General features: G+C 38.7%; 2 protein-coding genes across 2 annotated transcripts; both read left to right on the top strand.

Annotated features, from left to right (window-relative positions):
• Positions 1-141: 141 nt before the first annotated feature.
• On the top strand, positions 142-25256 carry LOC137924403 (uncharacterized; the record flags this gene model as incomplete). Its single annotated transcript, XM_068767802.1, has 2 exons — positions 142-237; positions 24438-25256. Coding segments are annotated over 2 exons (915 nt in total), but the record flags the coding sequence as incomplete, so codon positions are not given.
• Positions 25257-25296: 40 nt separating this feature from the next.
• On the top strand, positions 25297-25966 carry LOC137924238 (uncharacterized). The gene has a single exon (XM_068767617.1). The coding sequence runs from the start codon at positions 25297-25299 to the stop codon at positions 25816-25818; it is 522 nt and encodes a 173-aa protein (XP_068623718.1). The 3' UTR covers positions 25819-25966.
• Positions 25967-27856: the final 1890 nt, after the last annotated feature.

Raw genomic sequence — 27856 nt, 5'->3', positions numbered from 1 at the left:
GCTTTCCGTCATCGGGCGCGGCTGTCGTGCGCATGCTCTACAACAGTATTGAATGAGCCGCAGTTCGAAGCGATTTTCTTAACGCCAGTCCACCACAGAATGGCGACAAGATATTATTGATTCTTTGCATCTATAATTAATAAATCACAATTATCCGTCGCTTTGTGTTGTGGCTGTAGTGTGGAAAAAAATAATATTAGTGCCTTTACGTGTAAATTTTCGCTGCAACCATTATCGGTAAGTGGGTCAGTCGATCGAATTTTATTGTGTATTCTTCTATAGTGATATTTGATTTATTTTGACGACATATCCTGTGGCGTATCATTTATACATACTGGAATCTTTTCAATGTTTTAATTTTACTGCATAATAAATCACCATATGCACACACAGCAATATTTTTTAAAAAACTTTATTAATAAATCACACGTAATAAAATTATCTAACCTTATAAATTGCAAATAGTAAATATTGTTGTGACAAATGAAACATTATTTACGCGGTATATGCGTGCACAGATAATAATTTGTTAGATGAACGCTCGATGTTTGTTTTTGTTTACGGCCAGTATTGATTTGTGCGAATCGGTGAGGGCGCTGTGTAATCTGATCGTACATGTTTACGACAATTATCTTCGCAATTACGTATTTATCTAAATATAACGATTTTATTTTTATACTGTATAAATATAATTTTTAATTTCGGGCTGAATTTATAACATAAAACCTTATTGCTTGACAGCGAATTTTTTTCATAATTTCCCTCTTATTTATGTCTAGACTTTCGATCTTTTTTTTGTAGTTATTTTATATACATAATATCCGTGCCTGCGATTTTATTCGCATGAAATTTAACAAAAAAAAATTTTATTAATTTTTTTTTTGGTAAAGAATTTTTCTAAAATAAAATAAACAAAAGTTACTCATTACTACATCAGCTACCTACCAGTATAAGTCCCGTCAAAATCGTTCCAACCAATTTAGAAATTAGCCGGAAAAAACACGTAGACAGATGAAAAAAAATTGGTATTAAACGATTATTTTAATATTACAAACAGATACTATAATTTTATTTATTTGTTTATATGTGCCATAAAATATATACTTTATTAATACAAATAATAATAATTAGACACAAAAACACACATTAGAGTAACAGTTACAATTGTTAATAAATAAAATATTATTATATTAAAAACAATGAAAATATTGAACTATAAATTTCAGACGATAATATATTGAAACAATTTTCAGACATAAGTGTCTTTCAGTTTTAAAATAAACCATACATATATCTATATATATCATCAATTGAAAGTTAAGTTTATATTATAGAATAATTAACAAAGTTATACGCATTCTGTTAACTTAAAATAGTACGATATATTAAGTTTTTCAGTTAAGACAGTTAAGTTATAACAACTTGATTCTTAGCTTATTTCTTATTGACATTTCTCGAGCAGTGGTAACCTAGCGGTTGAGGACTGAGACTTGCGAACGTAGATCACGGGTTCAAATCCCGGGATACCATCTTATATAATTCACACTTTGTTGTATTAATTACATGATTGCCACTGCTCAGAAATAAGTGTCCAGCAGTGATTCCCAAAGTGGTCTATATCGACCCCTAGGGGTCTATGACAACCTGCAAGGGGTCTACGTCAGCGAAAATAAAATTGGGGGTCCATGAAATGAAAAAGGAGGTCCACGATAGTGGATCTCAACACATACACTGATAGTACCTATTTACTTACATCATACTATCTTATAATATCAAAACATTTACATTATTTATAAAAGTACCTATGAAGTAAAAAAATTATTATGTATGTTTATAAAATTGTGTAAGTTGTAGAATGTTGGTATTCGCTTTGTGGTCGCAATACATTATGAACTTGTAAAAACCTGATAGTCGCAGTCTCAGAGCTTCGCTACCTTGCACTGATTTGTTCAATTCGTCACTCTGTAAATAAGAATGTGGGACAAACAAATAAATTTACAGGAAATCAATATCAGGTAAGTAGGGGGTCTACCCAACACGGAAAAACATGGCAAGGGGTCTACGACACAAAAAAGTTTGGAGAACTTTGCTCCTGAGGATGGACAGCAACGTTCTCTGTAAACCATAATAACATGTAACGATTGTGATATAACCACCATATATCCCTTAAAGTGGCGGTATATGGGATCAAATGTCATTTATTTATTCATATTTCATCCACATAGGATAATTCAAAGTAACCGTGAACATAAGAAAAATGCCGTAACAGCCTGATTTGATAGAAACTTAAATCATATTAAAAACCTAATTAAGGCAACTTTCAATATATAAGTTAAAGTTAATTATGACTCTATATATGTAAAAAAGTACATAATTAAGTTCGTATCATTAGAAATAATATTGTAATAAAAATTTAATTACATTGTTTAAATTATATATTAAGTCGTATTTTAATTTTATGTTTTTAAATTATACAGACAAACTAGAATATCTTGAACGGAGAGGTCAAACATGTTACTATGTTACTGTATTTAGATATGCTTTTGACATTTAGCGATCACTTCCGTTCTCTGGTATTGTGTTATTGTTACACTATCGATATTTTACATGTATATATATATAAATATATATAGAAGTATAATTCTCAGTATATGTTAATAATTGTAACATACTGATAGTGTATTAAATGAAAATAAAATCATTAAAATCTATTATAGTATCCAAAATCAAAATGTTTTTTTAACGAAATACATTCCGTCATTTTGTCAAATTTTAATTTTATATTGTATTATTCATATTATTTATTTACACTTTCGAATACCATAATCGATAAAAATTCAATGATTTACTACAGATTACTTTTTTTATTCTTTTGTTCGCGTATACTAACACATATATATATATATATATATATAGGGTTGTATGTATTTTTGTAATGCCACATTATAAAGAAATAAAAACAACAAATTTCGTCAAAAAAATTTTAAAATTTTTTTAAGGGTGAACAATACTTATCACTTAGGGCTATGGAAAATAGATAGTAGCCGATTCTCAAACCTATTGAATACGCATATAAAATTTGGTAAAAATCGGTCAAGCCGTTTCGGAGGAGTACGGTAACTAACATTGTGACATGGAAATTTTATATATTATACATATAGTAATCTTTTACCTATATATTGTAGATACCGTTAGTTACTTTTAAAAATAATCTCTGAATATTTTAAAATTCGAACTCATAGTTTTTAAATTACAAGATATTTTACACCCTTTCTTTTCTTAGTTTTAAACCTGAAATTAAGATTATATTTCGAAATAAATCCTAATATGGCATTTAAGAGTTCTTTGTTGATCGAAATGTGTGGAACTTGATTTATTGACTTGTTTACATGATTGATATTATAATATACACATCAAATATTGTTAAATTTCATTTAAAAGAGCAACCGTTGAGTTTCTCTCCGGCTCTTATATCAGCGTTACGAGCCGGTGATAGCTCATTGCTTATAATGTTAAAATAACTGACGATTTAAAAGCGCATGTAAATGCATACTCGAATTCAGATATTTTTAAATTCAAATTTTTCGCATTTATTATGAAGCAGGATGTCCACATCTACAGATAAATTTATAGCACCGTTTGGAAGCTGCATCTAGTATCTTCTACCCTTTGGGGCACGCTGGTATTAAAAATGTCCCACCTTTTTGATGCGTTATAACACATGGTGGGATATTTCTCGACCCACCTGGAAATATTGGAATAGTTGCGCGTTCATAAATTTTTTTCTGAACTTTATTATTTAAAGTAGTTGGCAACACCATTAGCAATTGTTAAAAATATACACGATTGCGCTGGCAAGGTTTATCATCATATGACAGGTTCATCAAGTGTTGAAACCGAAAATTTTTAGTAATTAATAACAGAATTAATTTTTTTTTTATATATTTGTATATCCTTATTAATAATAATTATTATTAATAATAATTAACACTAATTTCGTTAAATTTTGAACGAAATAAAATTTCTGTGCAACATGGGTATTTATATTTTCTAAAATTCCGTGCCTCAAAGGGTTAAACTTTAATAAGGTTGTACGTATCGAGTCGCGTCTTGAGTCTGTGAAATTTTCGTCTTTGTAATTTATCAGGTTTGTTTGAATTTTAATATTGTATTTAGTAATTAGATTTTTAATTGTTAATATCGGAATGTGCAGAAGACATGCCGAAGGCTTTAGAGCATAGTGTCCAGTATTAAAGTGGATATACAACCTTATTGAGGTCCATAAAAAACGCTGGATGCAGGTCACTGTCAACCGGTCTTATTTGAAATATATGAGGAAGCCTTATATTCGGTAACAGCCTTTTTAAACGGTTTTATTTAGTTCGACCCGTACGGAATTTGTTTATTTATTTGGGTCAAAATTAGAAATTGAAATTTAAGCACCTTCCCGTTGTCAGATTGATCTTAAATTTGGTACACACATTTAATTTCGATGACAATACAATATAATAAAATCAATAACATTATAAATTTAAGATGGCCGCCGATACAAAATGGCGGATTACATATATTTTCCTTAACCCCCTCAATATGGGTATCAAATGAAAGGGCTACACTAGTAAAACACGATGATTATGTCAAAATTTAAAATTCAAGATGCCGTTCCAATATGGTGGACCAGGTACATATTTGTCCACAACCACCACAATATGGGTATCAAAAAACCGTTTAACTTAAAAGTTTTTTAAATGTATTTATTACAGCTGAAATGATGATTGCATTAGTCTTGACAGTTATCTTTTTAATTTCGTAAAATTATGCAATCGGCATAGGTCTTACTCAAGGATATCTATGGGAAGATATTATATATATGGGAGGTTATCACCACGCGCCAGACGGGTTGGTGATGACAATGATATTATGGTACGCATGTTGCTGCCCATCGTCTTGAAACATTTTTAGAGCATTGGCAATCATATATAATTAATCCCAGGAAATCGAACCCGCGGTACGATCGCAAATCTACCGTCTACCCAACGATCTGACGGAACCACATTTTTATTTATATCTGCTGGAAAACAAGGTTATTTGTTAGAAAATACAATACGTAAATAGAGTCTGTATATGTTTACTCAGACAGTAAACAGTGTTTTGTTAACAAAATAAAACTCTTTACACTCTTGTATTGTCGTAAAAATATACTTAATGCGTAGAGTAGTGTTTACCAACGGGGGGCTCATGACTCACGGGGGGGAGGGGGGATTGATTCTTAATCACTTCGGTACGAGCGTCGAGTATAGTCGACGGCCACAGGTGAATGCGCACAGCCGGCTTTTACCTGCCGCCATACCGAGCGCGTCTTTCTTTTTAACCCTTTTGTTACCAGCGCTGGAGTTAGCTGACATCCATTTGCCGTTTCCTATCATTATCATAGTATTTAAAATTTCTGAAACACTTTTTCTTACTTACGTTATTTATTATTTCTCAAACGATTGATTTACGAATGGGATTTCTCATATATTAATTGACTTTTAAAGTTTTATCGCCTATAACAAAACATTCTGTATAAAATTTAGTATCAGTTTACTGCAGTGTTTCCCAACGTTGGGCTCACGCTCCTAAGGTACCTCCCTTATTTGAAAGTGGACAACATGGGTTTAACCCTTTTGCTTTAAAATAAAAATTACATAGGGGGGCGTAAGAATTATAGAACACAGTGAAGTGAAGTGAGAATTATAGAACAAAGTGAAGTGGGGCATGACACAATAAAGGTTGAAAAATAGTAGCTGTTTTGTGATTAGATTTCAATTATATTTTCGCAACGCTCATGTTTGTGGGATTCCACACGTATGTTCGTAATCTCAAAACAAAATGGCGGATCGAGCGTCAATTTCTAAAAGAGTTTCACTGACATCGCTCTGAAAATGATACGCGCTCGACGAAAATATGATTTTAATGCCCGCGATGCTTGCAGTGCGTTTATTAATATATATCTCACACTTCCAGACTTCCTAGCAACCGCTGGAATTTTTATTAACATCTTGATACGTTGTTATATTTATAATATTTATTTATTGTATCAACTCTTTATATATATGCTTTATCTTTTTATATATGTATGTATCTCCATGTAGATTCAAGATAAAGTTTATTTTATGTTTTATTTTTTCCTTATTACTTTAGCTTCATAAACGCACCTTATTTGTTTTTTTTTTGACGTTTAACTGTCAAGTCGATGTAATGTCACCAGAAATATATAGCGTAAAAATTTTAACGTTGCTAAGAATAAAATAAAGATGAGTGTATATATATATATATATATATATATATATATATATACTCCTTTATGCCCCCCTTAATGGAGGCTTTTCGTTCCCCCTATCGTCCTTTTTTCATTGTTACTATTTCATTTTGGTACTCATCTCTCTTCCTTCAAAATTTCTACTGCTACATCTTACATTCATCATTTCATCACACATGATTGTCTAAAGTGACAGAAGGCACACGTCGAACCGATGGCCATTGGTGCCGAAAGGTGCACGAGTGACATAGACCTTTTATTTTCTTTCTCTTTCTTTCTGTCCAATCATGAGTAGGCCTATGTTCGGTATTTTTCTACGTGATTATATCCGGGATGAGGAAGTCCGTGAGCGATCGAAATTATTCGATATATATCACTTATAGTGGCAGTAGGCAAGCCACATAGCACAAAGAAAGGTCTCTTGGTCCTGAAGGTTTTGGAGGGGAGACGAAAAACTGACAAGCCAACAACGTCCAAACATACAATACATAGACCATCTTGCGAAAGTTGATGGTTGTAGCACGTTTCTAACCTATCCTTAATCCGTAGATGTTTGGGCCCATGTCCAGCTGTGGGCCTCATGCGGATGAAATCATAATGATGAACTGACGGCATTGTTAAGGTCGATAGATGCAAGCCGCTTCTAACTTATCCTCCGTCCTTAGATCTTCGGGCCCATGTCCAGCTGAGGACCTCCTGCGACTAAAATCATAATGATAGACTGACGGCATTGTTAAGTTCGATAGATGCAAGCCGCTTCTAACTTATCCTCAGTCCTTAGATCTTTGGGCCTATGTCCAGCTGTGGGCCTCATGCGGATGAAATCATAATGATAAACTGACGATATTTAATGTCGATAGATGCAGCCTGCTTCTAACCTATCCTTAGTCCTTTTGAGATCTTTTGGCTTAAGGACTATGTTCAACTGTGGATGTTATTCGGCTGTAATCATGATGATTATGACAATGGCTCCCTGCTCATGCTTTTGCCTAAATTCTCTGAAACTAAAAAAGAAACTAATCCAGTTTCAGTTGTCAATAATTAATTTTATAGAGTAAAAACTCTTCTCGGCCTTGGCTGAAAAAAAAAACGTATTCGAAACATAGTTTTTTTTTTAAATTCAACACATTAGCGGCCATCTTGATGTGGCGTGATATCATTTGTATCGTTAAGAATACAATATGTCTGACGTGGGCGGGCTCGCGGGAAGTCCGTCGAGTTAGGATTGTTAAAAAGCAATTATGATACAAGTGCACATATCTATTTTAAAAGATTTGTTCATTTTTGATTTTGTTGAAATAGCTTTATATATCTAATCTAGCCATAAGTTCTGTTACAAAGAAAATACCCGATAATTACTAAAAAAAGAAATTTTACTTTTAAGTTTTATATGTGATAATGTAGAGAGAATAAGATATGTTAACATACTAAAATAGTTATTCAAAGTGACCACCCTTAGAGTCTTCCCCGCTCTATGTGTGGCAATAATCGGTGTAACATAACTCCTGAAGATGCCCCGTGGAGGGGTGAAACACGTGTTAAGTGATTTAACAGTGGCAGTTGTGTTAATTCGCATTGTTTGCCGCATACGTATTTATCAGCGGGCTGGCGGGTGGTGCACTTTGTTGCACGACTACCACTGCATGTGCGGAAGTGGCTAATATTGGTCTTTTTCTTACTGTCCACCTTTAGTTTTAACGCACGCTTTTTAATGGTCTGCCCATGCGTCGATGGATTTACGAACGGTTTCCATTGGAAACCTGGTCACTGCTGCCTCCAAAGATATCTTTAGCTACTCAATATTTGGGTGATTAGAGCAGGCCATGTTCTCTAGCACAGACCACAATTTATAGTCCAAAGGGTTTAAGCCCGGACTAGCCGAAAGCCAATCATCAGCCTTGTTGAAGTCTGGAACATTTTGCTCAAGCCAAATTTGGGCAGTCGCGCCTTATGACTCAGGGCTGAATCCTGTTGGAATGTCTACACTTTGTTATGGTGGTAGCTTGTATATTCGCGCGTGTATATTCCTAAAGATATTTCGAGTAAAGATATTTTGAATAAATAGCGTATTTTTAACTAATTTATTATAAAAGAAAGCGTAAGAAATAATATCCAATATTCGCGTCTTGCGTTTTGGGTCAGAAAAACGTAGAGATTAATATTTAATACCGAGTGTTTGTCACTGGTCGGTGTAACATCTCCTGAGGATGCCCCGTGGAGGGGTGAAACACGTGTAGAGTAGATTACCGGTGGTAGTTGTGTTTCGCATCGTTTACCGCACGCGCATTTACCACCGGCTCAGAACGTTCTGCTAAAAGTCGGCCAGAAACTCAACAGTTGCTATTTTAAATGAAATTTAAGAATTTTAGATGTGGACATTGTAATATCATTGTCACAAGTCTTAAGAACGGGTCGCATGGTGGGTGATCGCCCAGTAATAAGCCACCGTTGGCGGTAGCTTGCTGAATGACAACCAGCTAGTTACCGCAGCTCGGATATTTTTTTCAGCAAGACGTATATGATCCCGTGATGGTAACATATCCGGAGAATACGGGAGCCAGCTTACCTGGCATCTCGAGCGAGAATTGAATCAGTGCGTTCTTGGTGACGTACGGGAAGTGAGTGTGCCTTGCCTCCATCACCTACTTAGAAAGTCAAGTAGTGCATTCGCGCACGGGGCACTCAAGGTGAGACCTTTCGTAAATAAGTACTCCTACCCTCGAGCAGGTGTTCTGTCTCCGTTGGTATAACTTAAAGTTGGGAACTTTGGGTACAGTATAAAATACAAAGAGAGAGAGAGAGAGAGAGTTTAATATTTTTTAATATAACGATTAAAAATGTTTAAACTTATTTGAAGTCGTCTCCATTGGTTGCAATAGCACTTTAAACTTTAAACCAGTTAGACCAGCACGCATTCGTAGCACTACGAGGTTATATGACTTTTTGTTTAGAATCTTAATTTCAAGTTTGTGTTTCAATAACAATTTTTCATTATATTTGTTCACGTGGAAAGTGCGACGAAGCCAGACAGATGATATATATCAAGTGTCCAGAATAAAAATAGGTGTTAATCCAATTTGTATGGATCACTAAAGGTTACCGCGGCGTGTAATATATATCTAACTTTTAATTTCGTTTTATAGTACTGTGGAAGGAATTATTTTTTTTTGGTTATGGATTTGCACTGTTTTGCAATAATAGCTCAATATTAGATGAGCGTTCAAAGCGAGCCTATATTTCTAAGATCGACGACCTCAGCAAGAACAGATCGATACGATAGACCTCTATAATTTAAAGGGAACTTTCCGGAACGTATGAAGGTATATATATACTGTGATCAATAAGTAAAGTGAAATTTTCATATATAAATCAAGGGCACTAAGAAGATAAGTATTTTTTCCCAAGGTTTTTAAGTCAATCTAAAGCCGTAGATTGAATAAGATTGTAAAGTCTAAACCGTAGATTGTAAATTATTTGTCAAGTGTCTATCTGTCAAAAATATGGTACGCCGAGAACATTAATGCTCATTTTCTGGAAACCAATTTTGTGAGCAGTGACAATTCTTTAAAATGAATGCAAAACGAGTGTGACTTGTAAAAAAATTTATCGCGACAATCGAGATAGGCTGGTAATTTTTTCCAAGTTCGATAGAACTGAAAAGAAATGTGCGTCTGTCCGTACTCTATAGATTCAAAAGCTATATATTTAATCTCCGTGAATATTTGATAAATTATTAGATATATCCCTGGAAAGGTTTTAGAAAAATATTAATTTTAACAGTTTATGTTTGTGGTATCAAAATCTCCTTTTTGAACAGGTAACTCCTTTTGGTTATGGTAGGTAGGATAATAAGAATAAGTAAATTTGTTTTTTTAACTTATGCTATATTCTTTCGATTAATATGTACTATATCTCGTTTAATTTTGCAACGTTTTCTCTGTTACATTAATATGTAAACATATCCACAAAAACAGTTCTGTGAATTAAGAAAAAAAACAGCAAGGTACTCCGAGATCCTTTTTCGTTGAACAAATTGAGTAACTTGGTATTGATGACAAATTATATCGTACTCACCGCTCGCTTCCAATCCCTAGGGCTGGATAACGTTCATTGATTTTCCGTTACTAAATAACGTATTATGTAAGAAAACAGTTGATAAAAATTGCAACATTTTAAAGAAAGATATTCTAATTTTAAATTTAAATTTAGAATGATATTGGTGCATGATTATTTTTCGATATATTCAGTGTTATATTTGACATGTATATGTTGCAACAAAATTTATTTTTTAATAATATAACAATGTAAAATATATATATCTAATATATAAAATATCCATGACACAATGTTAGTTACCGTACTCCTCTGAAACGGCTTGACCGATTTTTACCAAATTTTATATGCGCATTCAATAGGTCTCAGAATCGGCTACTATCTATTTTCCATACCCTTAATTGATAAGGGTGGTCCACCCCTGAATTTTTTATTTTATTTTTTGTACAAAATTTCTGTTTTTATTTTTTTGGATACAGCATACAAAAATACATACAACTCTAAATTTTGACCCCTCTACGATCAACCGTTATTTTTTATTTGTTAATTAAAAACTTTTTTGCAAAGCAACGTTTGCGGGATCAGCTAGTATATATATATTTGAATTCAAGTTTAGAATAAAATTTAAATATTTTGTAGACTTTCTCATAGTTTACACGTATATATATATATATATATATATATATATATGTATATATATATATATATATATATATTCGTGAATATGTCTCTTAAAGAAAGATCCTGAGTCAAGTGTATATAGATACACTACTGTGTTCAAAAAGTAATGTGAAATTGTCGGTTGACAATTAGAAACCTCGCTGATAGTATTGTAATATCATTTGGCTAAATACAAACCATTTTAAAAGATGTTTAGTATCCCAAACGCGTCAAGTCTCGATTGGTCGGAATCATACTGCATTGGTTCTTCGCAACTTGCAACAGCCAACGTGTTCGTTTCATTTTGCTCCGTGCGATTTCTGGCTATTCAACAAACTCAATAGCCCAATGCGGGAACACCGTTTGTACACGATTGAGGAGATAAAAACCTTATCGAAGGTGTTGCAGGCTATAGTGGAAAAAGACCAGAATGGGTTTTTCTTGTTCCACTTTCATCGATTTTTCTGGTGAAAGTAACGGATCTTTTGGAAATGAATTTGTAGACAATGAATGTAGAAACCAGAGGAACCTTTGAAGCTTTCTGGACCATTTATGGAACACGCTTACAAAGCAGTTTCATGTACGATTATTTAATAATTAAATATATTAAAAAAAGAACGACCACAGTATATTTATAAGGCACCGTGAAAAACTGACTGTACTAGTACAGTTAGTTTTTCACGGTGATAGATTATAGAAATCTTTTAGTTGAACGTTTCGAGGACTGGAAAAAGCGTTAGCAAAAGTTCAATTTTCGGACGTGGATTACTTTAAAATTTTCATTAAGAATTTTCATCTTACTTTTTGATCACAGTATTATACATGAAAATAATTATAAATAAGAATTTTATGAATATACACAAAAATGTCACAGACACTCGAGCCATGGGGAGGTTGTGCTCTGGGTTTTTCATGAACGAGGAGACCGACACAGTAGATTGACAAATAAGACCGACAGTGGCCAGATCACCCACAAGATGGACGGCCTTATTATTGTCTTCGGAAGATGGTGAATCCAGGCAGCTTCCAATCAATATCATTGGAAATCCATAGGTGATACTTATATCCAGCTGTAAACGTCATATGGCTAAAATTACGATATATAATAGACGATAGATATATGTCAGAACTCTGAAGTTTCGGCCGGTGTCGATAGATGGCGCTAGTTCTCCGTAAACGTATATAAGGGACGCCGCGCGGTAGAATCGTCATTAATAAAGAAGACTCGACAACGACACGACATGTATATAATGTCTCAAGCGATTTGATTCAAAATTAACTTTAGTGATATAAATTATAACTTTAAATTAACTGTTATCCAACTCTCTCAACTTATAGTAAGTTTATCTAGACTTTAGAGTGTTAGACAGATATTTGTATTAAACAAAAGTAGAAGTTTATTGAAGTGATCCAAATAAAAATACGATTCAACTTAGTAAATAAGACATGTTAATTTATTCAAGCCGACAGATGCCCACGGTATGGGTTTGCCCTGCCCGCATTCAGCAACTATCCGGTTCAATTATATCGTCGTCCATCTAGTGGGGGGTATACCCATCCCGTGTCTACCGGTTCATAGTTGCAACTTGAGAACGTATCAGCTCTGACGAAGAAGGTTGACCGTTAGTCTCCACTTCAGACCGCGTACCATCAAGTTCATTGTAAAACGTCTACCCACAAGGTGCGTCCACGGCGACCTTGCTACGGTTGCCTGGAGACACTGTCCTATTGTAAAAGGTGGAGGCCTTTATCCCTGGGGCGTTTATAGCTTCGTCGGAACCGCGGACAGTTCGGACCATTCTTTTACGTGAACTTTTCAAATTTTTTTATTGTACACTCGCATATCAGTAATGACGTACGAATGAAGGAATGAGAATGATGTAGGAAACAGCTCTACCTGTGTAGAGGTGTGAACCGTGATTATGTGCAGCTTGCGACGGCTGCCTTTTTTTTTTGTTTCGGTGGGGGAAATCTTCCGGTATTCAAGATGCCCTGCCTCTGGGGGGAGGACAGGGGTATGAGGGATTCCTACCCACTAAAACCCTCCCCAGTGGTCGCCCTCTGCGCTAAACGGTGGACCGCGGTATCTCCCGGTCAGGGATCGCCACGCGGTCTTACCTCGCGCCGTGCTATTTTTCGATAGCCCGTCCCGGGGTATGCGTGGATACGCTACCCCCGAAACCCTCGTGGTACTATCACGATGGATCGAGACCACGTCGAACCATCGTCCGCCTCACAGTCACCGAAGCTAGTGGGAGTTTAGGGCCCCCACCCTAAACTCTCGCGACTCCGAAGGCCCCGTTTATGTTAGGGGAACACCATTCATCGGAGGGCCGTCGCGAGGCACGTCTCTGCGCTGACGGCGTCGTCTCCGACGGCAGTCTGGACTATCTGACAATCTGATTCGGATCCTTCCTCGGATCACCCACACTAACGGGGCTAGAGATATAAGGGGCGAGAGGCCTTTCCCGTAATCGGATCGAGCGGTATTTAGTTCTATTGTATCGAATACGGTGTGGTGAGCAAAGTGTAGCAGTTGCAATAGCAGTTGGTGTGGAAGGGGGAGGGGGGCAGCGCTTGCAGTGTTGTGAGAGACTGGTTTCTGATGATGATGATGTTGTTAGCCTTGCGGGCTTTCACAACTTCGTTGGACTCAGGGCTCGCGGGTCGAAGACCCGCGAGCTAATATTTATATACTATCCTACTGCTGACTCTCGGCGCGTGTGTGCGCTGCAAGAGACTAGCTAGAGTTGCTGTGGCTTTCCTCCTTCGATGTTGGTGTTGGAGTCGGCGTCGGCTTTATCGGAGTTTTCGTCTTCATGTCTTCTGTGTTGATGATGATGATGTTGTTGTCTTCGTTTTCTTCTTCGATGTTTTCTTCTCGCTACTGTCTCTTGGCAGTAGCTATTCGGTGCGCCCTCTTCGTCGGGCGTGTCCTGGCCATCTTGAATGTGGTCTACTTGGTGGTGGCCCCCTCTGATGTTTTCAGGGGGCGTTTTTTAATGCCTTTCGGGGTCGGAGCGTCCTCGTCCGGCACTGCGTGGCGTGGCCTACGCTTTGTTGTCGTTGCGTGTGTGTCTGGTATGTAGTTGGCCGCTTGGACCACCAGACTGTTCGGATGGTGTATGGCGTCATGGAAGTATCTCCTTGACGCCTCTCCAAAGTATTCTCTGATTGTGGGGAGGTCTAAGTCGCTGTGGAGGTCGACGTCCCTCTGGTATGGTGCCGCACCGGTTGCTTTCCGGATGAAGCGGTTTTGAATTACCTGCAGGCGATTCAATTTCAGCTCGCTGACATGAGCGAAGACTACGCTTGCGTAGGACAGTATAGGTCTTACGCAGGCTTTATAAATGTGGATTTTGTGCTTCAGCGAGAGTTTGCTGGAGGCACAGAGTAGAGGGTGGAGTTTACCCAATACGAAGGCTGCTTTGTTCCTCACGGTTTTGATGTGAGGTGAGAAGTTTAGTCGGGAGTCTAGGGTGACTCCTAGGTACTTGACCGATGCTTTCCATGGGATTGGACGGTCGAAGAGGGTGATGTTGCCTAGTTTCCTTCTCTCAGGTACTGGCTTGAGTCTGCGCATCGGCTTTCTTTCGAATTTCTGGCCGAAGAGGACAGCTTCGCTTTTGTCCGGATTGATGTTGATTCTCCACTTCCGGAACCATTCGCCTAGGCGGTTGGCCGCGGTTTGGAGTCTGATCGTGATTTGGCCCTGATGCTTGTCTGTGTAGAACAGGGCCGTGTCGTCGGCGAACATAGCTAGTCCGACCTGGGGGTCTTTTGGTATGTCGCTGGTGTACAGCGAGAATAGGAGCGGTGAGAGGCAGGAGCCTTGTGGTACTCCTGCCAGGAGCGGTCTTTTGGAGGACCGGGCTCCTTCCACACGATATCTGAACGTGCGGTTCTTCAAGAAGGCTTGTATGGTGAGCACAAGCCTGTCGGGCACCTTGAGTTGATAGAGCTTATATATTAAGCCCTCGTGCCAGACTTTGTCGAACGCTTTCTCGACATCGAAGAAAAGTGCGCCGGTGAGGACGGGCTTTTTTGATCTTCCTTGACCTGACAGTATGTGTTCTGTCAGTCTGTGTACTTGGTGTACACATGAATGCTTCGGTCTGAACCCGAACTGTTCGTCCGGGATGAGGTTTTGACCGAATGCGAATTCCTTCAATCTTGATAGGATTATTCTCTCGTACACTTTTCCCATGGTGCAGAGGAGGCTGATGGGGCGGTAGCTGCTTGGCAGCTCTCGGGGCTTGGCTGGCTTGGGGATGCCGATGACGACCGCTTCTTTCCACTCGTCGGGGAAGGTGCAGCTGGCTAGCAGGACATTGAAAATACCTGCAAGCAGAGTTAGTAGCTGCCCGGGCAAGGCTCGGAGCACCCTATTGGTGATGCCGTCCGGCCCGGGTGCCTTATTAGGTTTGAGATCTGTTATGATCTCGGCGACTTCCTTTTCTGTCACTTCCGGTAATGCATCTCCCTCTGGGGGGAGTGCGGTTCTCCTACTTACTTCTGTGTTTACCAGATGTAAGTGAATAGGGTCGGTATAGTGCGTAGATGGTGTGCACTGGTTTTCTAGACTGTCGGCTAAACATTCGGCCTTTTCTGAGTCCTCGAAGGCGAGATCGGCATTGTTTGTCCTAACTAAGGGAGGGATGGTTGCGCAGTTGTCCATCTTCAGGCTTCTGGCCAGCCGCCAGAAAGCGTACTGCGACGGTTCCAGGTCCTGAAGCAGCGCATCCCACCTATCGTGTCTAAAGTCTGAGACGCGCGCTTTCACTTGCCTTTGTAGGCGGCGCAGTCTCTGTTTGTTTACCTGAGAAGGATGTTTGTCATGCTGCCTCATAACGGCATTCTTTTCCCTAATCAGCCTCCGAATGGAGCCTGGGAGAGCCCCGAGTCGGTGTTCCGATTCGGGTATCACCCTTGTGGCTTCTTCGATTGCTGATGAGAGGTGAGCTGTTAAGGATTTGATCGCTCGGCATGCTATGTCGGGCGTATCAATTACGTCTGGAATCTCATCCAGGTACTGGGATTTCGTGGCCTCGAGTTTGACCCCGAGGCTACGCCAGTTGACGACGGTTTTGGTCAGAGGGACCTCACCGCCGGACCGGCCCAGCTTCATGACTACTGGTCGGTGGTCAGATGTAAGATCTTGTACCACCTTTATAGCTGCTACTTCTAATGTTATGTTTTTAAGCAGCGCTATGTCTAATGTTGACGGCCGATGGGTGACTGAATGTGAGTACCTCGTCGGCTTATTTGGAGCAACTATGTCATAGTTAAGTGTCCCCGCTAGCTTGAAGAGCACCTTACCGTTCTGATTTTGACCTGATGCGTTCCAGGAGGTGTGTTTACTGTTGAGGTCACCTGCCAGAAGCACTGCTGGACCTAGATTCATAATGGATTCCAGGTCCGATTCTAATATTGGTTTCTTGCATTGTTGGTATGCAGACACAATTACTAGGGACTGATGGCCCGTCATTGCCACCTTGCAGATGGTGGCTTCTAAGTTGACTAAAGGGGGGGGTGTGATAGGCACACAGTGGAGTTTTCTTTTGTAATAGATCAGGGTGCCGCCTAATGGTCCGGTCAGCCTGTCCTGTCTAACTATTTCATAATTGGCTATCTTGGGGTCGCGAGTTGCTGGTTTAAGAAATGTTTCTTGAATGAGCATGATGTCTACATCGTGCTCCCTAAGAAACAAGCCGATCTCGTCCCTCTGAGACTGGAGTCCGGCCGCGTTAAAGTACGCGACAGTAAGTGTTTTAGGTTTAGTCCTTTGTGTATTTGTACTACCCATTGTGGTTAGTTCTTGTGTTTAGTGCTCTGCTTTGAGAGCCCTGATTGTTGCGGCGTGTCTGATCGCCACCTCCATCCTTTCTTTCCACCCGCTAGCGGCGTGGAGGTCATTTGATAGCGCTAGGATGCTATCGATATCTATACGGTCCAAGAATCCCGTAAGGGACTCTAGTCCCGCACCTAAGTCTGTCATACCTGCCCTGGGGGTGGGTTTTCTTGCTGCTGGTTCTGGTGGTTGCGGCCTTGCGGCCGCCGCAGCTCGAGCTGACTGGGTTCCCGGCAGGGGTTTGGCCCATGCCGAGACTAGTGGAGCCGGTGCCGGGCGCAGCGGCGCTGGCGGTGGCTGGGTGGCGGTTGTGGTACCGCGTGGTTCCGGGCGGGGGCGGTGCTGGTAGCGCTGATTGCGCTTAGCACCCCCGCGGTGCCTGCGCGGAGCTTTGGAGCATCCGCGATAGTTCGCGGGATGTCCTTCAGCCTTACACAGGCAGCAGGTTGGTGGGTCGGCCGAGTTGGCCGGTCTATCGCACTTAATTGTGCTGTGATCTCCATCACATTTAACGCATCGGGGGCGGGCGTAACAGTTACGCGCCGAATGTCCGTAGAGTTGGCAGTTGTGGCACTGCCCTACCTGTCCTTTCCTATGCGGGGTTTCTATTTTAATGCCGCTGAGCTGGCACAACGTTTTTACGTTGTACACTTTTTTGCCCTCCGGAGAGAGCTCAATTGATGCCATCAACAAGGGGATGGGTTGTTTTGTCCTAGAGTTGGACATCCTGTAGACACTCCTCGCCGGAATGCCTTGTGCTTTAAGGTCTTCGAAGGCCAGGCCTGCGTCAACCTCAAGAGGGATGCCTCTGATGACAACCCTTAGCTGTTTGTCCTCCTGGAGAGCATAGGTGTGAAACCCTATGTTCTGTGCCCTGAGGTGCTTTGTAAGTTTACGGTAGTCGTCTACCGTACCTATGTTGATAATGATACCCTGCTGGGTATTTTTTGCCTTAAGGCAAGAAATTTTGTTTCTGGCTATCCATTTGGATAGCTCATCCCATTTGCCCTTCTCCTGAAGGATAATGGGCGGAGGGGGTTTGGGACCCCTGGGTGCCTGTGGTTCGATTTCTTGGGCGGGGGACGGAGCCTTGCGCTCCGTCTGGGCCACTTTCTTAGGCGGCGACGCGCCTGGGGATGGGAGGACCGAGGTGTCCTCGGTTTCACTTTTTTTGAGCGCACGTTTGCGCTTTTTAGTAACGAGGGTGAAGCCCTCGTCACCTGTCGAGTTAACGTGTTGTTCGACCTCCATGTCGGAGCCGCTGGACTCTGACTCTGAGGTCGTTTTGGACCTCCCGTAGGAGGTGGAGGGCCGGCCCTGCGGGGTCGGACGGGTCTCTGGCCTGTGTGCGGCCTTTGGGTTTTTTTCCGGCACTGCTGTGCCGTCGTCGGTTTCGCTTCCTAGGAAGCGTTTATGCTTCGCTATGAAGCCTTCCTATAGCTTGGGGTGGGATTCCTGGAGGAAGAGGACTAGGTGCCTCCCTAGTTCCTCCATCTTGGTGCTGTTTCGGTGGTCGCGTCAGTTACTCCCCGCCTAGCGGCAGGGAGAGAGAGTCTTTCCTCCCTCGGTAGCCTGCTCGCTTGCGCGGCAGCCACCAACGGGAGGTAAGGCGTCGAGTTGGTCTCCCAAGGGAGACGAAATAATTGGTGTACTTACCCCACTGGAACCCAGCGGCGTTTTCCACCTCAGCGTGGTACGTGCACACTCACACACTCGGGCGCTCTGAGCGCACCGTCGGCTGCGCGCACTTGCACTAGACACGACCGCCCGGCGGGCTGTCGCGTCGAACACTGAACCACACACAACTACTCGTCGGTAACTTTGGCGGGCAGCATGGGCTGCCGGGGATTGCACTATGGGAGCGCACGTCCGTCCGCGTCGACTACCTGCGAGCGAGTCCTTCGTGTTGTGTTGTGAGAGTCTGCAGCGAGTGTGCCTGGGTTGTAGAAACTGGTTGAAGCAACGAGGGGGTTACGGAGAGAGTAGGGAGGAGCACTCTGAGGGGATTCGATGAGAAGGCTGTTTCAAAGTACATCTCCGAGCAAGCCTTGAAGAATTCTTGAACATAGTTTGAGGAACATTAAAACCTAAAAATAAAATTGTTTACACAATTAAAATAAATATCGATTTATCCGCAGTCACTATATTATTAAAACAATAACATTCCAGTGTTTTTCCATACAGTTTTGACATTGATAAAGATTTATCGATTCCCATTACAATCTGTCATTTGCCCATCACTAGCGAAATAATCTGACACGTACCGGTTTATTGTCATCGCTGAGATTCGCGCGCATTTTATAAATTTGGCGCGAATCCAACGCGAGACGTTAAAATTTACGTAATAATAAGAATGTTATCGTTTGAAATTGGAATTATATAATCCCTTGCGATAAATCAAATAATACCGCTGACAAATGGGTTTTTTATAAAGAGGTTATGTTAAATTGTACATAGAGAAGAATTCGTGTTTATAGTTGTAAAAGCTTTTAAAGTTGTTATATATATATATATTCTGTTGTTGTTATATATATATATATACACCAACACCTCGCTTCGTGTCGTTTCGTTTTGAATTTTTCAAAGTTGCGTCGCTGCTTAATTAGTAATAATTTTCAATGTGCGTCGTTAGATTTTCGAGGTTGCGTTGTTTTGGGTTCGAGTCTTTAATTTTTTTTTGAGGTTTTCTTTTTTTTTCTTCAAGATCAGACAACACAAAAGGGTTGTCTGATCTTGAAGAAAAAAAGATTTTCGTAACCCCGGAACCTATCTTTGTTTTTTAAATGGTTTGCTATAGAAGATCTTAATTCACTTTGCGGCGTTTCAATTTAAGTCGTGTTTTTTTGAAACGTAACTACGACGCAAAGTGAGTAATACCTCACATATATATATATATATATATATATATATATATATATATATATATATATATATATATATATATATGTCAGGTATTGCTCACACACATTTATATATATATATATATATATATATATATATATATATATAATTATATATATATAAATGTGTGTGTGTTTGTGTATAAAAAAAACCTTTAAAGCTGATCACTATAAAATATGTTACATTAATGATATATTTCTATGGAAATGCTACAGACCAGATAACTTCTGTCAAAACATAGTCTACATAGACAGTAAACAAAAATTAAACATTTTATATAGTAATAAATAGAATATTGTGTACCATATATTAATTGACAGAAGATGAACACCATATCACACCTTAAAAGCCTTTATTATCCACCAATCACACTGATTAGTTACTAGCTGCACAAATTGACTTCGTATAGTTTAAAGGTACTGGATTGTTACAATTTAATAGATAAATAGAACCTTTTTGGACTGAACTCTTTATTAAGGGATCTGTCATAATAATTATTTTAAAATATATTTATTTCTTACATTTCTTAACTTTGTACAGTATATGTATATAAGAGTCGAAGAAAGGAACATCGCATCACTTATGGACAACGAGGAGAGTCGCGGAAAATTTCTAGAGTAGCAGAAGGGTCATAGGGGAGACCAATAAACGGAACAACTAGGCAAAATAAAAAAAAAAACGAAAGTATATAAGACCACTCAAAATAAATACTTAAATGTAGTGTGTAAAAATTAAATTATAAAAGAATGTAAATGTATGAAAAAATAAATAAAAAGAAAGCGAAACAGAATATAAACCTGTAGTAATCTGGTAGGAAGGTGACGAAAGTGAGGTGATGATTGAAAGGAATGAAAGAATTTGCGAAGAATAAAATATGAATGAATAAATGACGTAAGTAAAATAGACAAGTACGCAAATAATGTCAAAAAATATGTATACTTTGTGCATGTGTATATAAAATTTTCACAGACATGAACAGGTACTTTAATGTCACGCAAGATTTTGTATTACAAAATTCAAATTTAGATTACACCAATACCTCACTTTGCGCCGTGGTCACCAAAAAAACGCGACGCAAATTTGTAACCAGAAACAACACGTAAAAATTTATATAAATTTACTATTCTAAAAAGCACAACACACTACCTAATTGAAACTGAACTTCTAAAATTAGCAAAACAAAGTGCAAATAAAACTGTATTCAAATTGCATTGATTTTTAGTCAGAAAGGGAATCCCCGAGTTTTGTTGGCATGGCGCAATTAGAAACAAGTGTTGCCATCTTTTAGAAAAAAAGAAAATTTCAAAAAAAAAATCAAGGACTTGAACCCAAAACAACACAACCTCGAAAATCTAACGACGCGCAGTGAAAATTAGTACTAATTAAGCAGCGACGCAACTTCGAAAAAAACGAAAAACGAAACAACGCAAAGCGAGGTATCAGTGTACATATTTAATTTTTCATAAATGGAACCGTGTACTATTATAAAATACAAGTAAATTAATACTCGCTTCTTAACTGAAGCCATACGGTTGAGGAATGTATGTTTAAAGTATTTCTGTATTTACTACACATCAAATGGAATTAATTGTTATTATTTTCATACTCGTATATACAGGATGTTTCGCGAACACCGCAGGCGAGTAGCGAGTTTTTCAATTTTGGGCATTATCTCTGTCCCTCATAATGTGACGTTTTGTCAGTCGTGCGACAGAGATGACGCTCTACGAAGCCAAAATTAGCCGATTGTCTCTTTCCAAATGTCGATGAGCAATATTTATCGACGACTATTGTAGTGTAAATAATTTTGTGTGTTATTATTTTATTTCATTCTTAAAGTACATTAACAACATAAATATGAACAGATAATATGGAATTTAATTAGGACTACATAATTACATTTAGTGAACGTGGTCACATGTCATGTAAAATTAATTTTAATTATTATATCGCCTTTTGTAACTAAAATACATTTAAACACATAATTAGTGTAAATAGAAATAGCGACCACTCAATTTTCCATGTATACACAAAGCTGATTTTCGATATTTTCGGACAAGTAGAAAATATCATCTAAAGAGTGGATGGATGGTGACGATCCGAGCTCCCATACGCTGGTCCGATGGGATTTGAACCATGTTCCATTACATAGTAGCCTAACCAATACACCCCGCCAAAATGCGACACAGATTTAACAATCTACAAAGAATACAGTGCAGTATAAAATGGTATAAAATTGAAAAAATGAAGTAAATAAAATTAAAACCTGTCAATGTAAATAATTTATTAAAGTTTAACCTTCACCGCATTAATGAGTACAACAACTCCTTCCGGAACCTGGGCTCTAAACTCCTCTACGGTTCCAGAAAGAGGCTTCAAATATGCGTTTAGAATTACGATTTATAAGTGAATATGATCACCGCTGTCCACAGCTGGGCATAGGATTTTTCAGTATTACTAATTTAACGCGGCATCTGCCCAGCCTTTTCCAAAGACTTTAAGGAGGTCGTACAACACCAGAGGGCATCCAGAATTTTAAGACCCTAGCAGAATGTCAGTTCTGTTGTGGTTTGTCCAATGAATATTTCAACTTGTCAATATGCCATATTGGTTATTTTCGTTTGTCTACAGATCACCTAATTCATCACTGGATCTTGTAAAGAAAAATTGTTTTTCAACCTTTTTCAAGTCATACCCCATCAAAATATTTTCAAAATTCTTATGCCCCCCTATGTAATATACATAATTTATATATTAAAGTGAAAGGTTTAAATGCGTGTCGAGTATATTTTCGAATTGCCCCCTTAAAATCAATAAGGGACGTGGGCCCAGCATTGGGAAACACATTGTAAAATAGCACACCGAACTGATATAATCAAACCGTGTCAACCAACGGGGTAAACAGCCTATGCTACTCGTCATATTATGCTATTGGACGATCGCCAGCACTGCGGCCATTATATACAGGGTGATTTGTTATAGCTATAAGGCTTTAAAGGAGTTAATGTAACACTTTGCTGTCGATTAAACTATTATACATCCTATACAAATATCAATTGTTACGAAAACAATAGATGATATAATTATTTGAAAAAAAAAAACGATTTCCAAATTCAAATTAGTTAACAAAAAAATTTTTTTTTACTATTTTTTACCCTTACAGACAGAGTTTTGATATTATAAGATAGTGTGATGTACGTGTGTGTACACTATTAGTGTGAGTTGAGATCCACTATCGTGGACCCCCATTTTTATTTCATGGACCCCCAAATTTTTTTTTCGCTGACGTAGACCCCTTGCAGGTTGTCATAGACCCCTAGGGGTCGATATAGACCACTTTGGGAATCACTGCACTAGATTATAGGTTATAAATCATGTTTCACAAGTGACGTTGCATTTCAGCGACGAACAGAATGTAATTTTTCACAAGTAGCGATGGTACCACATCATTGTACCAACACCATTATATTTCCTCATTAATAAAACCACAATGGTATCACCAATTTGTAATAGTGTGCCTCGAATATTATACAATAATTTTTAGCAAACCTTTTTTATTCCATAACTACCATATATGACTGCGTGAAAGAGAGTGATTAATAAAGAAAATACTGGAAAAAATATTGAATAATAAAGTCCCCGATCCCAGTAAGTTAGGGGTACGAGAGACCCCCCCATAGCGGGGGCCATAAAATAAAAAAAAACCATATATGACTGGCTTTGTAACAACAGCCGTTCTTAATATGAGTCTTCTTGTTTTTCACTTCTCTTCAGGATGCAGACTGACTTACAATGTCCTCGACATCGGCTTTTATAGTCGTCAACAATATTGAATCGAACATTCGAATTTTGATATTTGAAAGTTTAAAATTAATGACATCAATTTTCTTGCAAGCCAGCTGCAGTAAAACCTCTGCAGTTACAAAACTATAATTTTGGATACTCGTTCTTATAGATTTTAGTCATACCAACTTCTAAAACCTTTTCTAAACATAAAACAGCTATATTAACGTTTTCTGTCTATGTATATATGTATCTGTGTAACGTATTATACTTGACTATAACTATATATCTCGTTGTATATTAATGTATTATAAAAAAACAACGCGACATACTGAAAGCATTTGATTGTATCTTGTATTCGATTACGTCGTGTCATGCACTTGGCGAATTTTATGCGGATCTTTATTTAGGCAGCCGTTCCGTCGAAATCGATCGGCCACAACACGCCACGGCGATAAATTACTTTTTCCGTTCACATTGCAATCGCGACCGCCGCACGGAACAGTCAGACGCTGCGGTCAGATCGTACAAGGCTCCGCAAAGCTGGCAGAGGCGACGAGAGAACGTCACAATGTACTCCGAGCAAGCAGTGTATGCTTGGCTGAGAGACCGCGCTCCAAATATGCACGGACCACTCGAAGCGCTGATTCCAAACATTTCCAACCCCACCAACACCAATTCGAATCCACATTCAATGTAAAATCCAACACCAAAACCACTCCACTCCTTGTAAGACAGCAAAAGAGAAAGTCAGTTCAAAAAATCCCAATGAAAATTCCAATTCACAACATATCCATACCAACCCGCTACGATGCGACGAATTCAATTCCCAAACGCCCAGAATGTAACGAAGATAATACTAAAACGTTTTCTTTTATTCCAAAACAGGTCGGCGAAAACAGGAGGCTGTGCCAGACGGTCGGCGGGAAAGAGACGGAGAATAAACTACTGCTGCAGATAAGCGAAGCCGAACAAGTGTCAGACTTTGAGAGGATTCTTAATACCCATGCGTCGCTTTGGGAACGCACCGGTCACGTGTGGCGGCGCAGTGTAGCAGCGCGGTCGCCGACTGCCACACCGCTGCCACGGTCCGCCTACTCCTTGCGCGCGCTCAGCAGGGCATACCACCACCTGTTCCTCCAGCACGAGGAGTCACTGCAGCCGCTCGTAGACCGCTACCGCCAGGAGACCAAGACCAGAAGTACAAGGTGCCCATCGCATAATTCTCTGGACGAACACTGGTACGAAAATCTACACAGCCTATCCGAATATTACGAGGAAGATCACACACTGCGTGAACAGCTTGAAACCGTCTCCAATCGCATCATTGACGAGGAAGTAAAAGCGAATACCGCTGGTGGTAAAAACTTCAACGTAAATTTGACAAACCTCATCGGCCTGCACGTGAACGGAGAAGGAGTTTCGTCCGGCCGCGACCCGGAATTGGAGAAGAACACCGAGGAATGGCTCTCACCGAGTATGACCTCGAATGTCGATGATCGGGATACTTCGGATTGTACCGTGGAGCGTCTGGCGGAAAACTTGGATGCTGTCCAACTGGGTTACGATGCCAAACTGCCAACGATAACGTTCAGCAATTGCTGCGAAAGGCCTGCCAATAGTGAAAGCACTGGCAACACGGACGTCGTCATCCATCTTACTGTGCCACCCGAAGGTACCGTTCACGAGGCTCGTCCACCTATGTGAAAATCGACTTTCCATTCTAAATCAATTTAAAATACATAAAATGATCGCTCTAGAACCGGAGCAGGCGATGCCCAAAGAGGACAGGATGCCAAAGATCGAAGCTACGACTTCACAAAGGATACTGACCAGGTCCAGTGCGGTCAGCCAGAAATCAGTAGACATAATTGTCCAACCTGACAGCTCCAACAATCCCTTGCACCGTTCCAAACTCGCGCCAACTCGTTCCGCGTCGGAAACACAGTCGTCCAGTAAGAAGATTTTGAATCTACGTAAGACTAAGAACTCCTCGATAGAGTCAACTATGAGCCTCCCGAATCAGAAGTCGCTGGAGAAGAAGCACGGAGGGTTGAGGCACCAGAAGGCGATAGGAGCGCACTCAGACATCACACTGAGCACGCAGCCGTCAATAACGGACGACAGGAAAGCGTTGAGGGAGGCTTTGTATCAGGGTATATTTCATAGGCACAGGCGAACAATTTTCGCAGTCGGTTCCTTTCTTAGAATGTTAAGGAGCAAAACTTCGAATTACGATTCGATAAGATCGGACTCTGATGAGATTTAGCAGCCGCAGGACCCGAGCGGATGCGTTCGTGGTGATGTAAAATAATCGGTGAACTGTGCAAAACGCTGCTGCAACATTTTTACCAATCGTGGACATCACTAATTTAAGACTCTGTGAAATATGTTCCTAAATTATCTGTTTGCGTGTATCCTTTACCATCGCTGCATACTCCCTCTTCCCCCCATAGCTAAATAACGAACGTACATATATGTAAAGGGTTGTAATTTTGTAACGAAAGTGTATTTTATGACGTCAAAGTTACCATATGTCACAAAAGTTACCATTTGGTAGAAATATAATACATTTTTTTCTTTACACTTATTTTCGATAGTTTTTATATTTTAGTTCGTAGGTGAGTAATGTATTTATCACTTAACATGACATACATTGTACTTAGGGCTTAGAGTGAACAATAAGGTCGCGTGACATTAGATCCGTCAAGGTCATCGGGCGACACGCGCTTCTACCAACTTGACCCTATTATTACTAATCATGATTATTGAATGAAAATATAAATTAAGTGTTAAATTCAAATTGACACGCAATAAATGATACAAATATAGTGTAATTGGTTATAAATGTAAAAATTTTAAATCTGTAAATATATATATATACAGTACCCGGCGAAAAATATTGCACATCGACATTTAGAAAGAGATAAACGCCTAATTTCGGCTTAGTATAGCACTATCTCTGTCCCACACTACATGTGTCGTAATTCGTGCGATCTATTTCCAATCATACTGTATAAATTGATCACTCTGAAATTAACACATTATTTTTTTTTCTATTTCAATGCAATATGCCAATAACTTCTAACAGTTGAATGTAGATAGACGGATAGTGAACAAAAATTAATTTTAATATGCAATAATTCGAAATTATTATTTTCTTACATTATTGTCACTATTATTTCCAAAGCCTTATTATTTTTTGATACTATATACAATATAGTAAATGAGCTATATGTTTACCTGTTTAATGTTTTTACGCCTTTGACCAATTAAAATGTTTTTGATGAAAAATAAAATAAACCATAAAATACATGACGTGACAAATATTTTGTTTTAATAATCAACTATTTTGTGTTAAATTAATAAAATACCCGACGATAAATATTGCACATCGACCTTTAGAAAGAGATAGTTGACTAATTTCCGCTTCGTAGAGCGTTATCACTGTCGCACGTTTGACAAAACGTCACATAGGTAGTGTGTGACAAAGATAGTGCACTACTAAGCCGAAATTAACCGATTATCTCTTTCTAAATGTCGATGTGCAATATTTATCGCCGGGTACTGTAATTGCTTTCGAAACTTAAATAATACGTAACGCTATTTGAGAGTAAACGATTTATATTCAAAATATACAGAAAACCGTTTTCAGTCAGGTTATATAAAAATCAAAGATATCAGCGTTTATTTATATATGTATTAGTTTAAACATTTTCGAAGAGAAATTTGCATAATTTCCATTGATAACATTTGAAACATATGGTAACATTTTAAAATTGAAAATAATGCCATAACATAGGAAGATTTGTATTTAAATAGATTTATATTTGTTTGTCCACTGTCTGTGTATGAAAGACTAAATTGTTGATATTTTAGTAAATATAGAGCTTACATATAAAGATGGGTGAAAACATGTAGAACATAGATGTATGTAGTTAAAAAAAAACGTTCAAAAATCATTTGTTGCTCTGCTTTTGATAGTGTGATAAGTTTTGCTATTGCATAAAAATATTGGATATTTTATAATTTGCGATTATCGATAATATATATGATATCGATGTATCGATACGGGCGGAAGTAATCGATTATCGATACACAGTTTTGGAACAATTTATGCACTTTTTATATATTTGTACATCTGTAATTTTATATGATGTATGTTGTTATGAATGTACACTGATACCGACTGTATATGTTATACGATACTGTCCGGCGTTCAGTATGTTACGTTCCTATATATGTATATATATGTATCGCTAATGCCAATAAAATGAGCTTATATTCGATTTCATTTTATGCTATGT

This window comes from Battus philenor, unplaced genomic scaffold (genome assembly GCF_028537555.1).
Source record: "Battus philenor isolate CCGP_79_NKW_IND1 unplaced genomic scaffold, ilBatPhil1.0.hap1 SCAF_23, whole genome shotgun sequence".
Taxonomy (NCBI): Eukaryota; Metazoa; Arthropoda; class Insecta; order Lepidoptera; family Papilionidae; genus Battus; species Battus philenor.
This window is presented reverse-complemented; position numbering and strand designations above follow the sequence as displayed.

What these genes read in the sequence shown, in the direction of transcription:
- LOC137924238 (XM_068767617.1), top strand. Translation starts at nt 25,297, where the DNA reads ATGATCGCTCTAGAACCGGAGCAGGCGATGCCCAAAGAGGACAGGATG.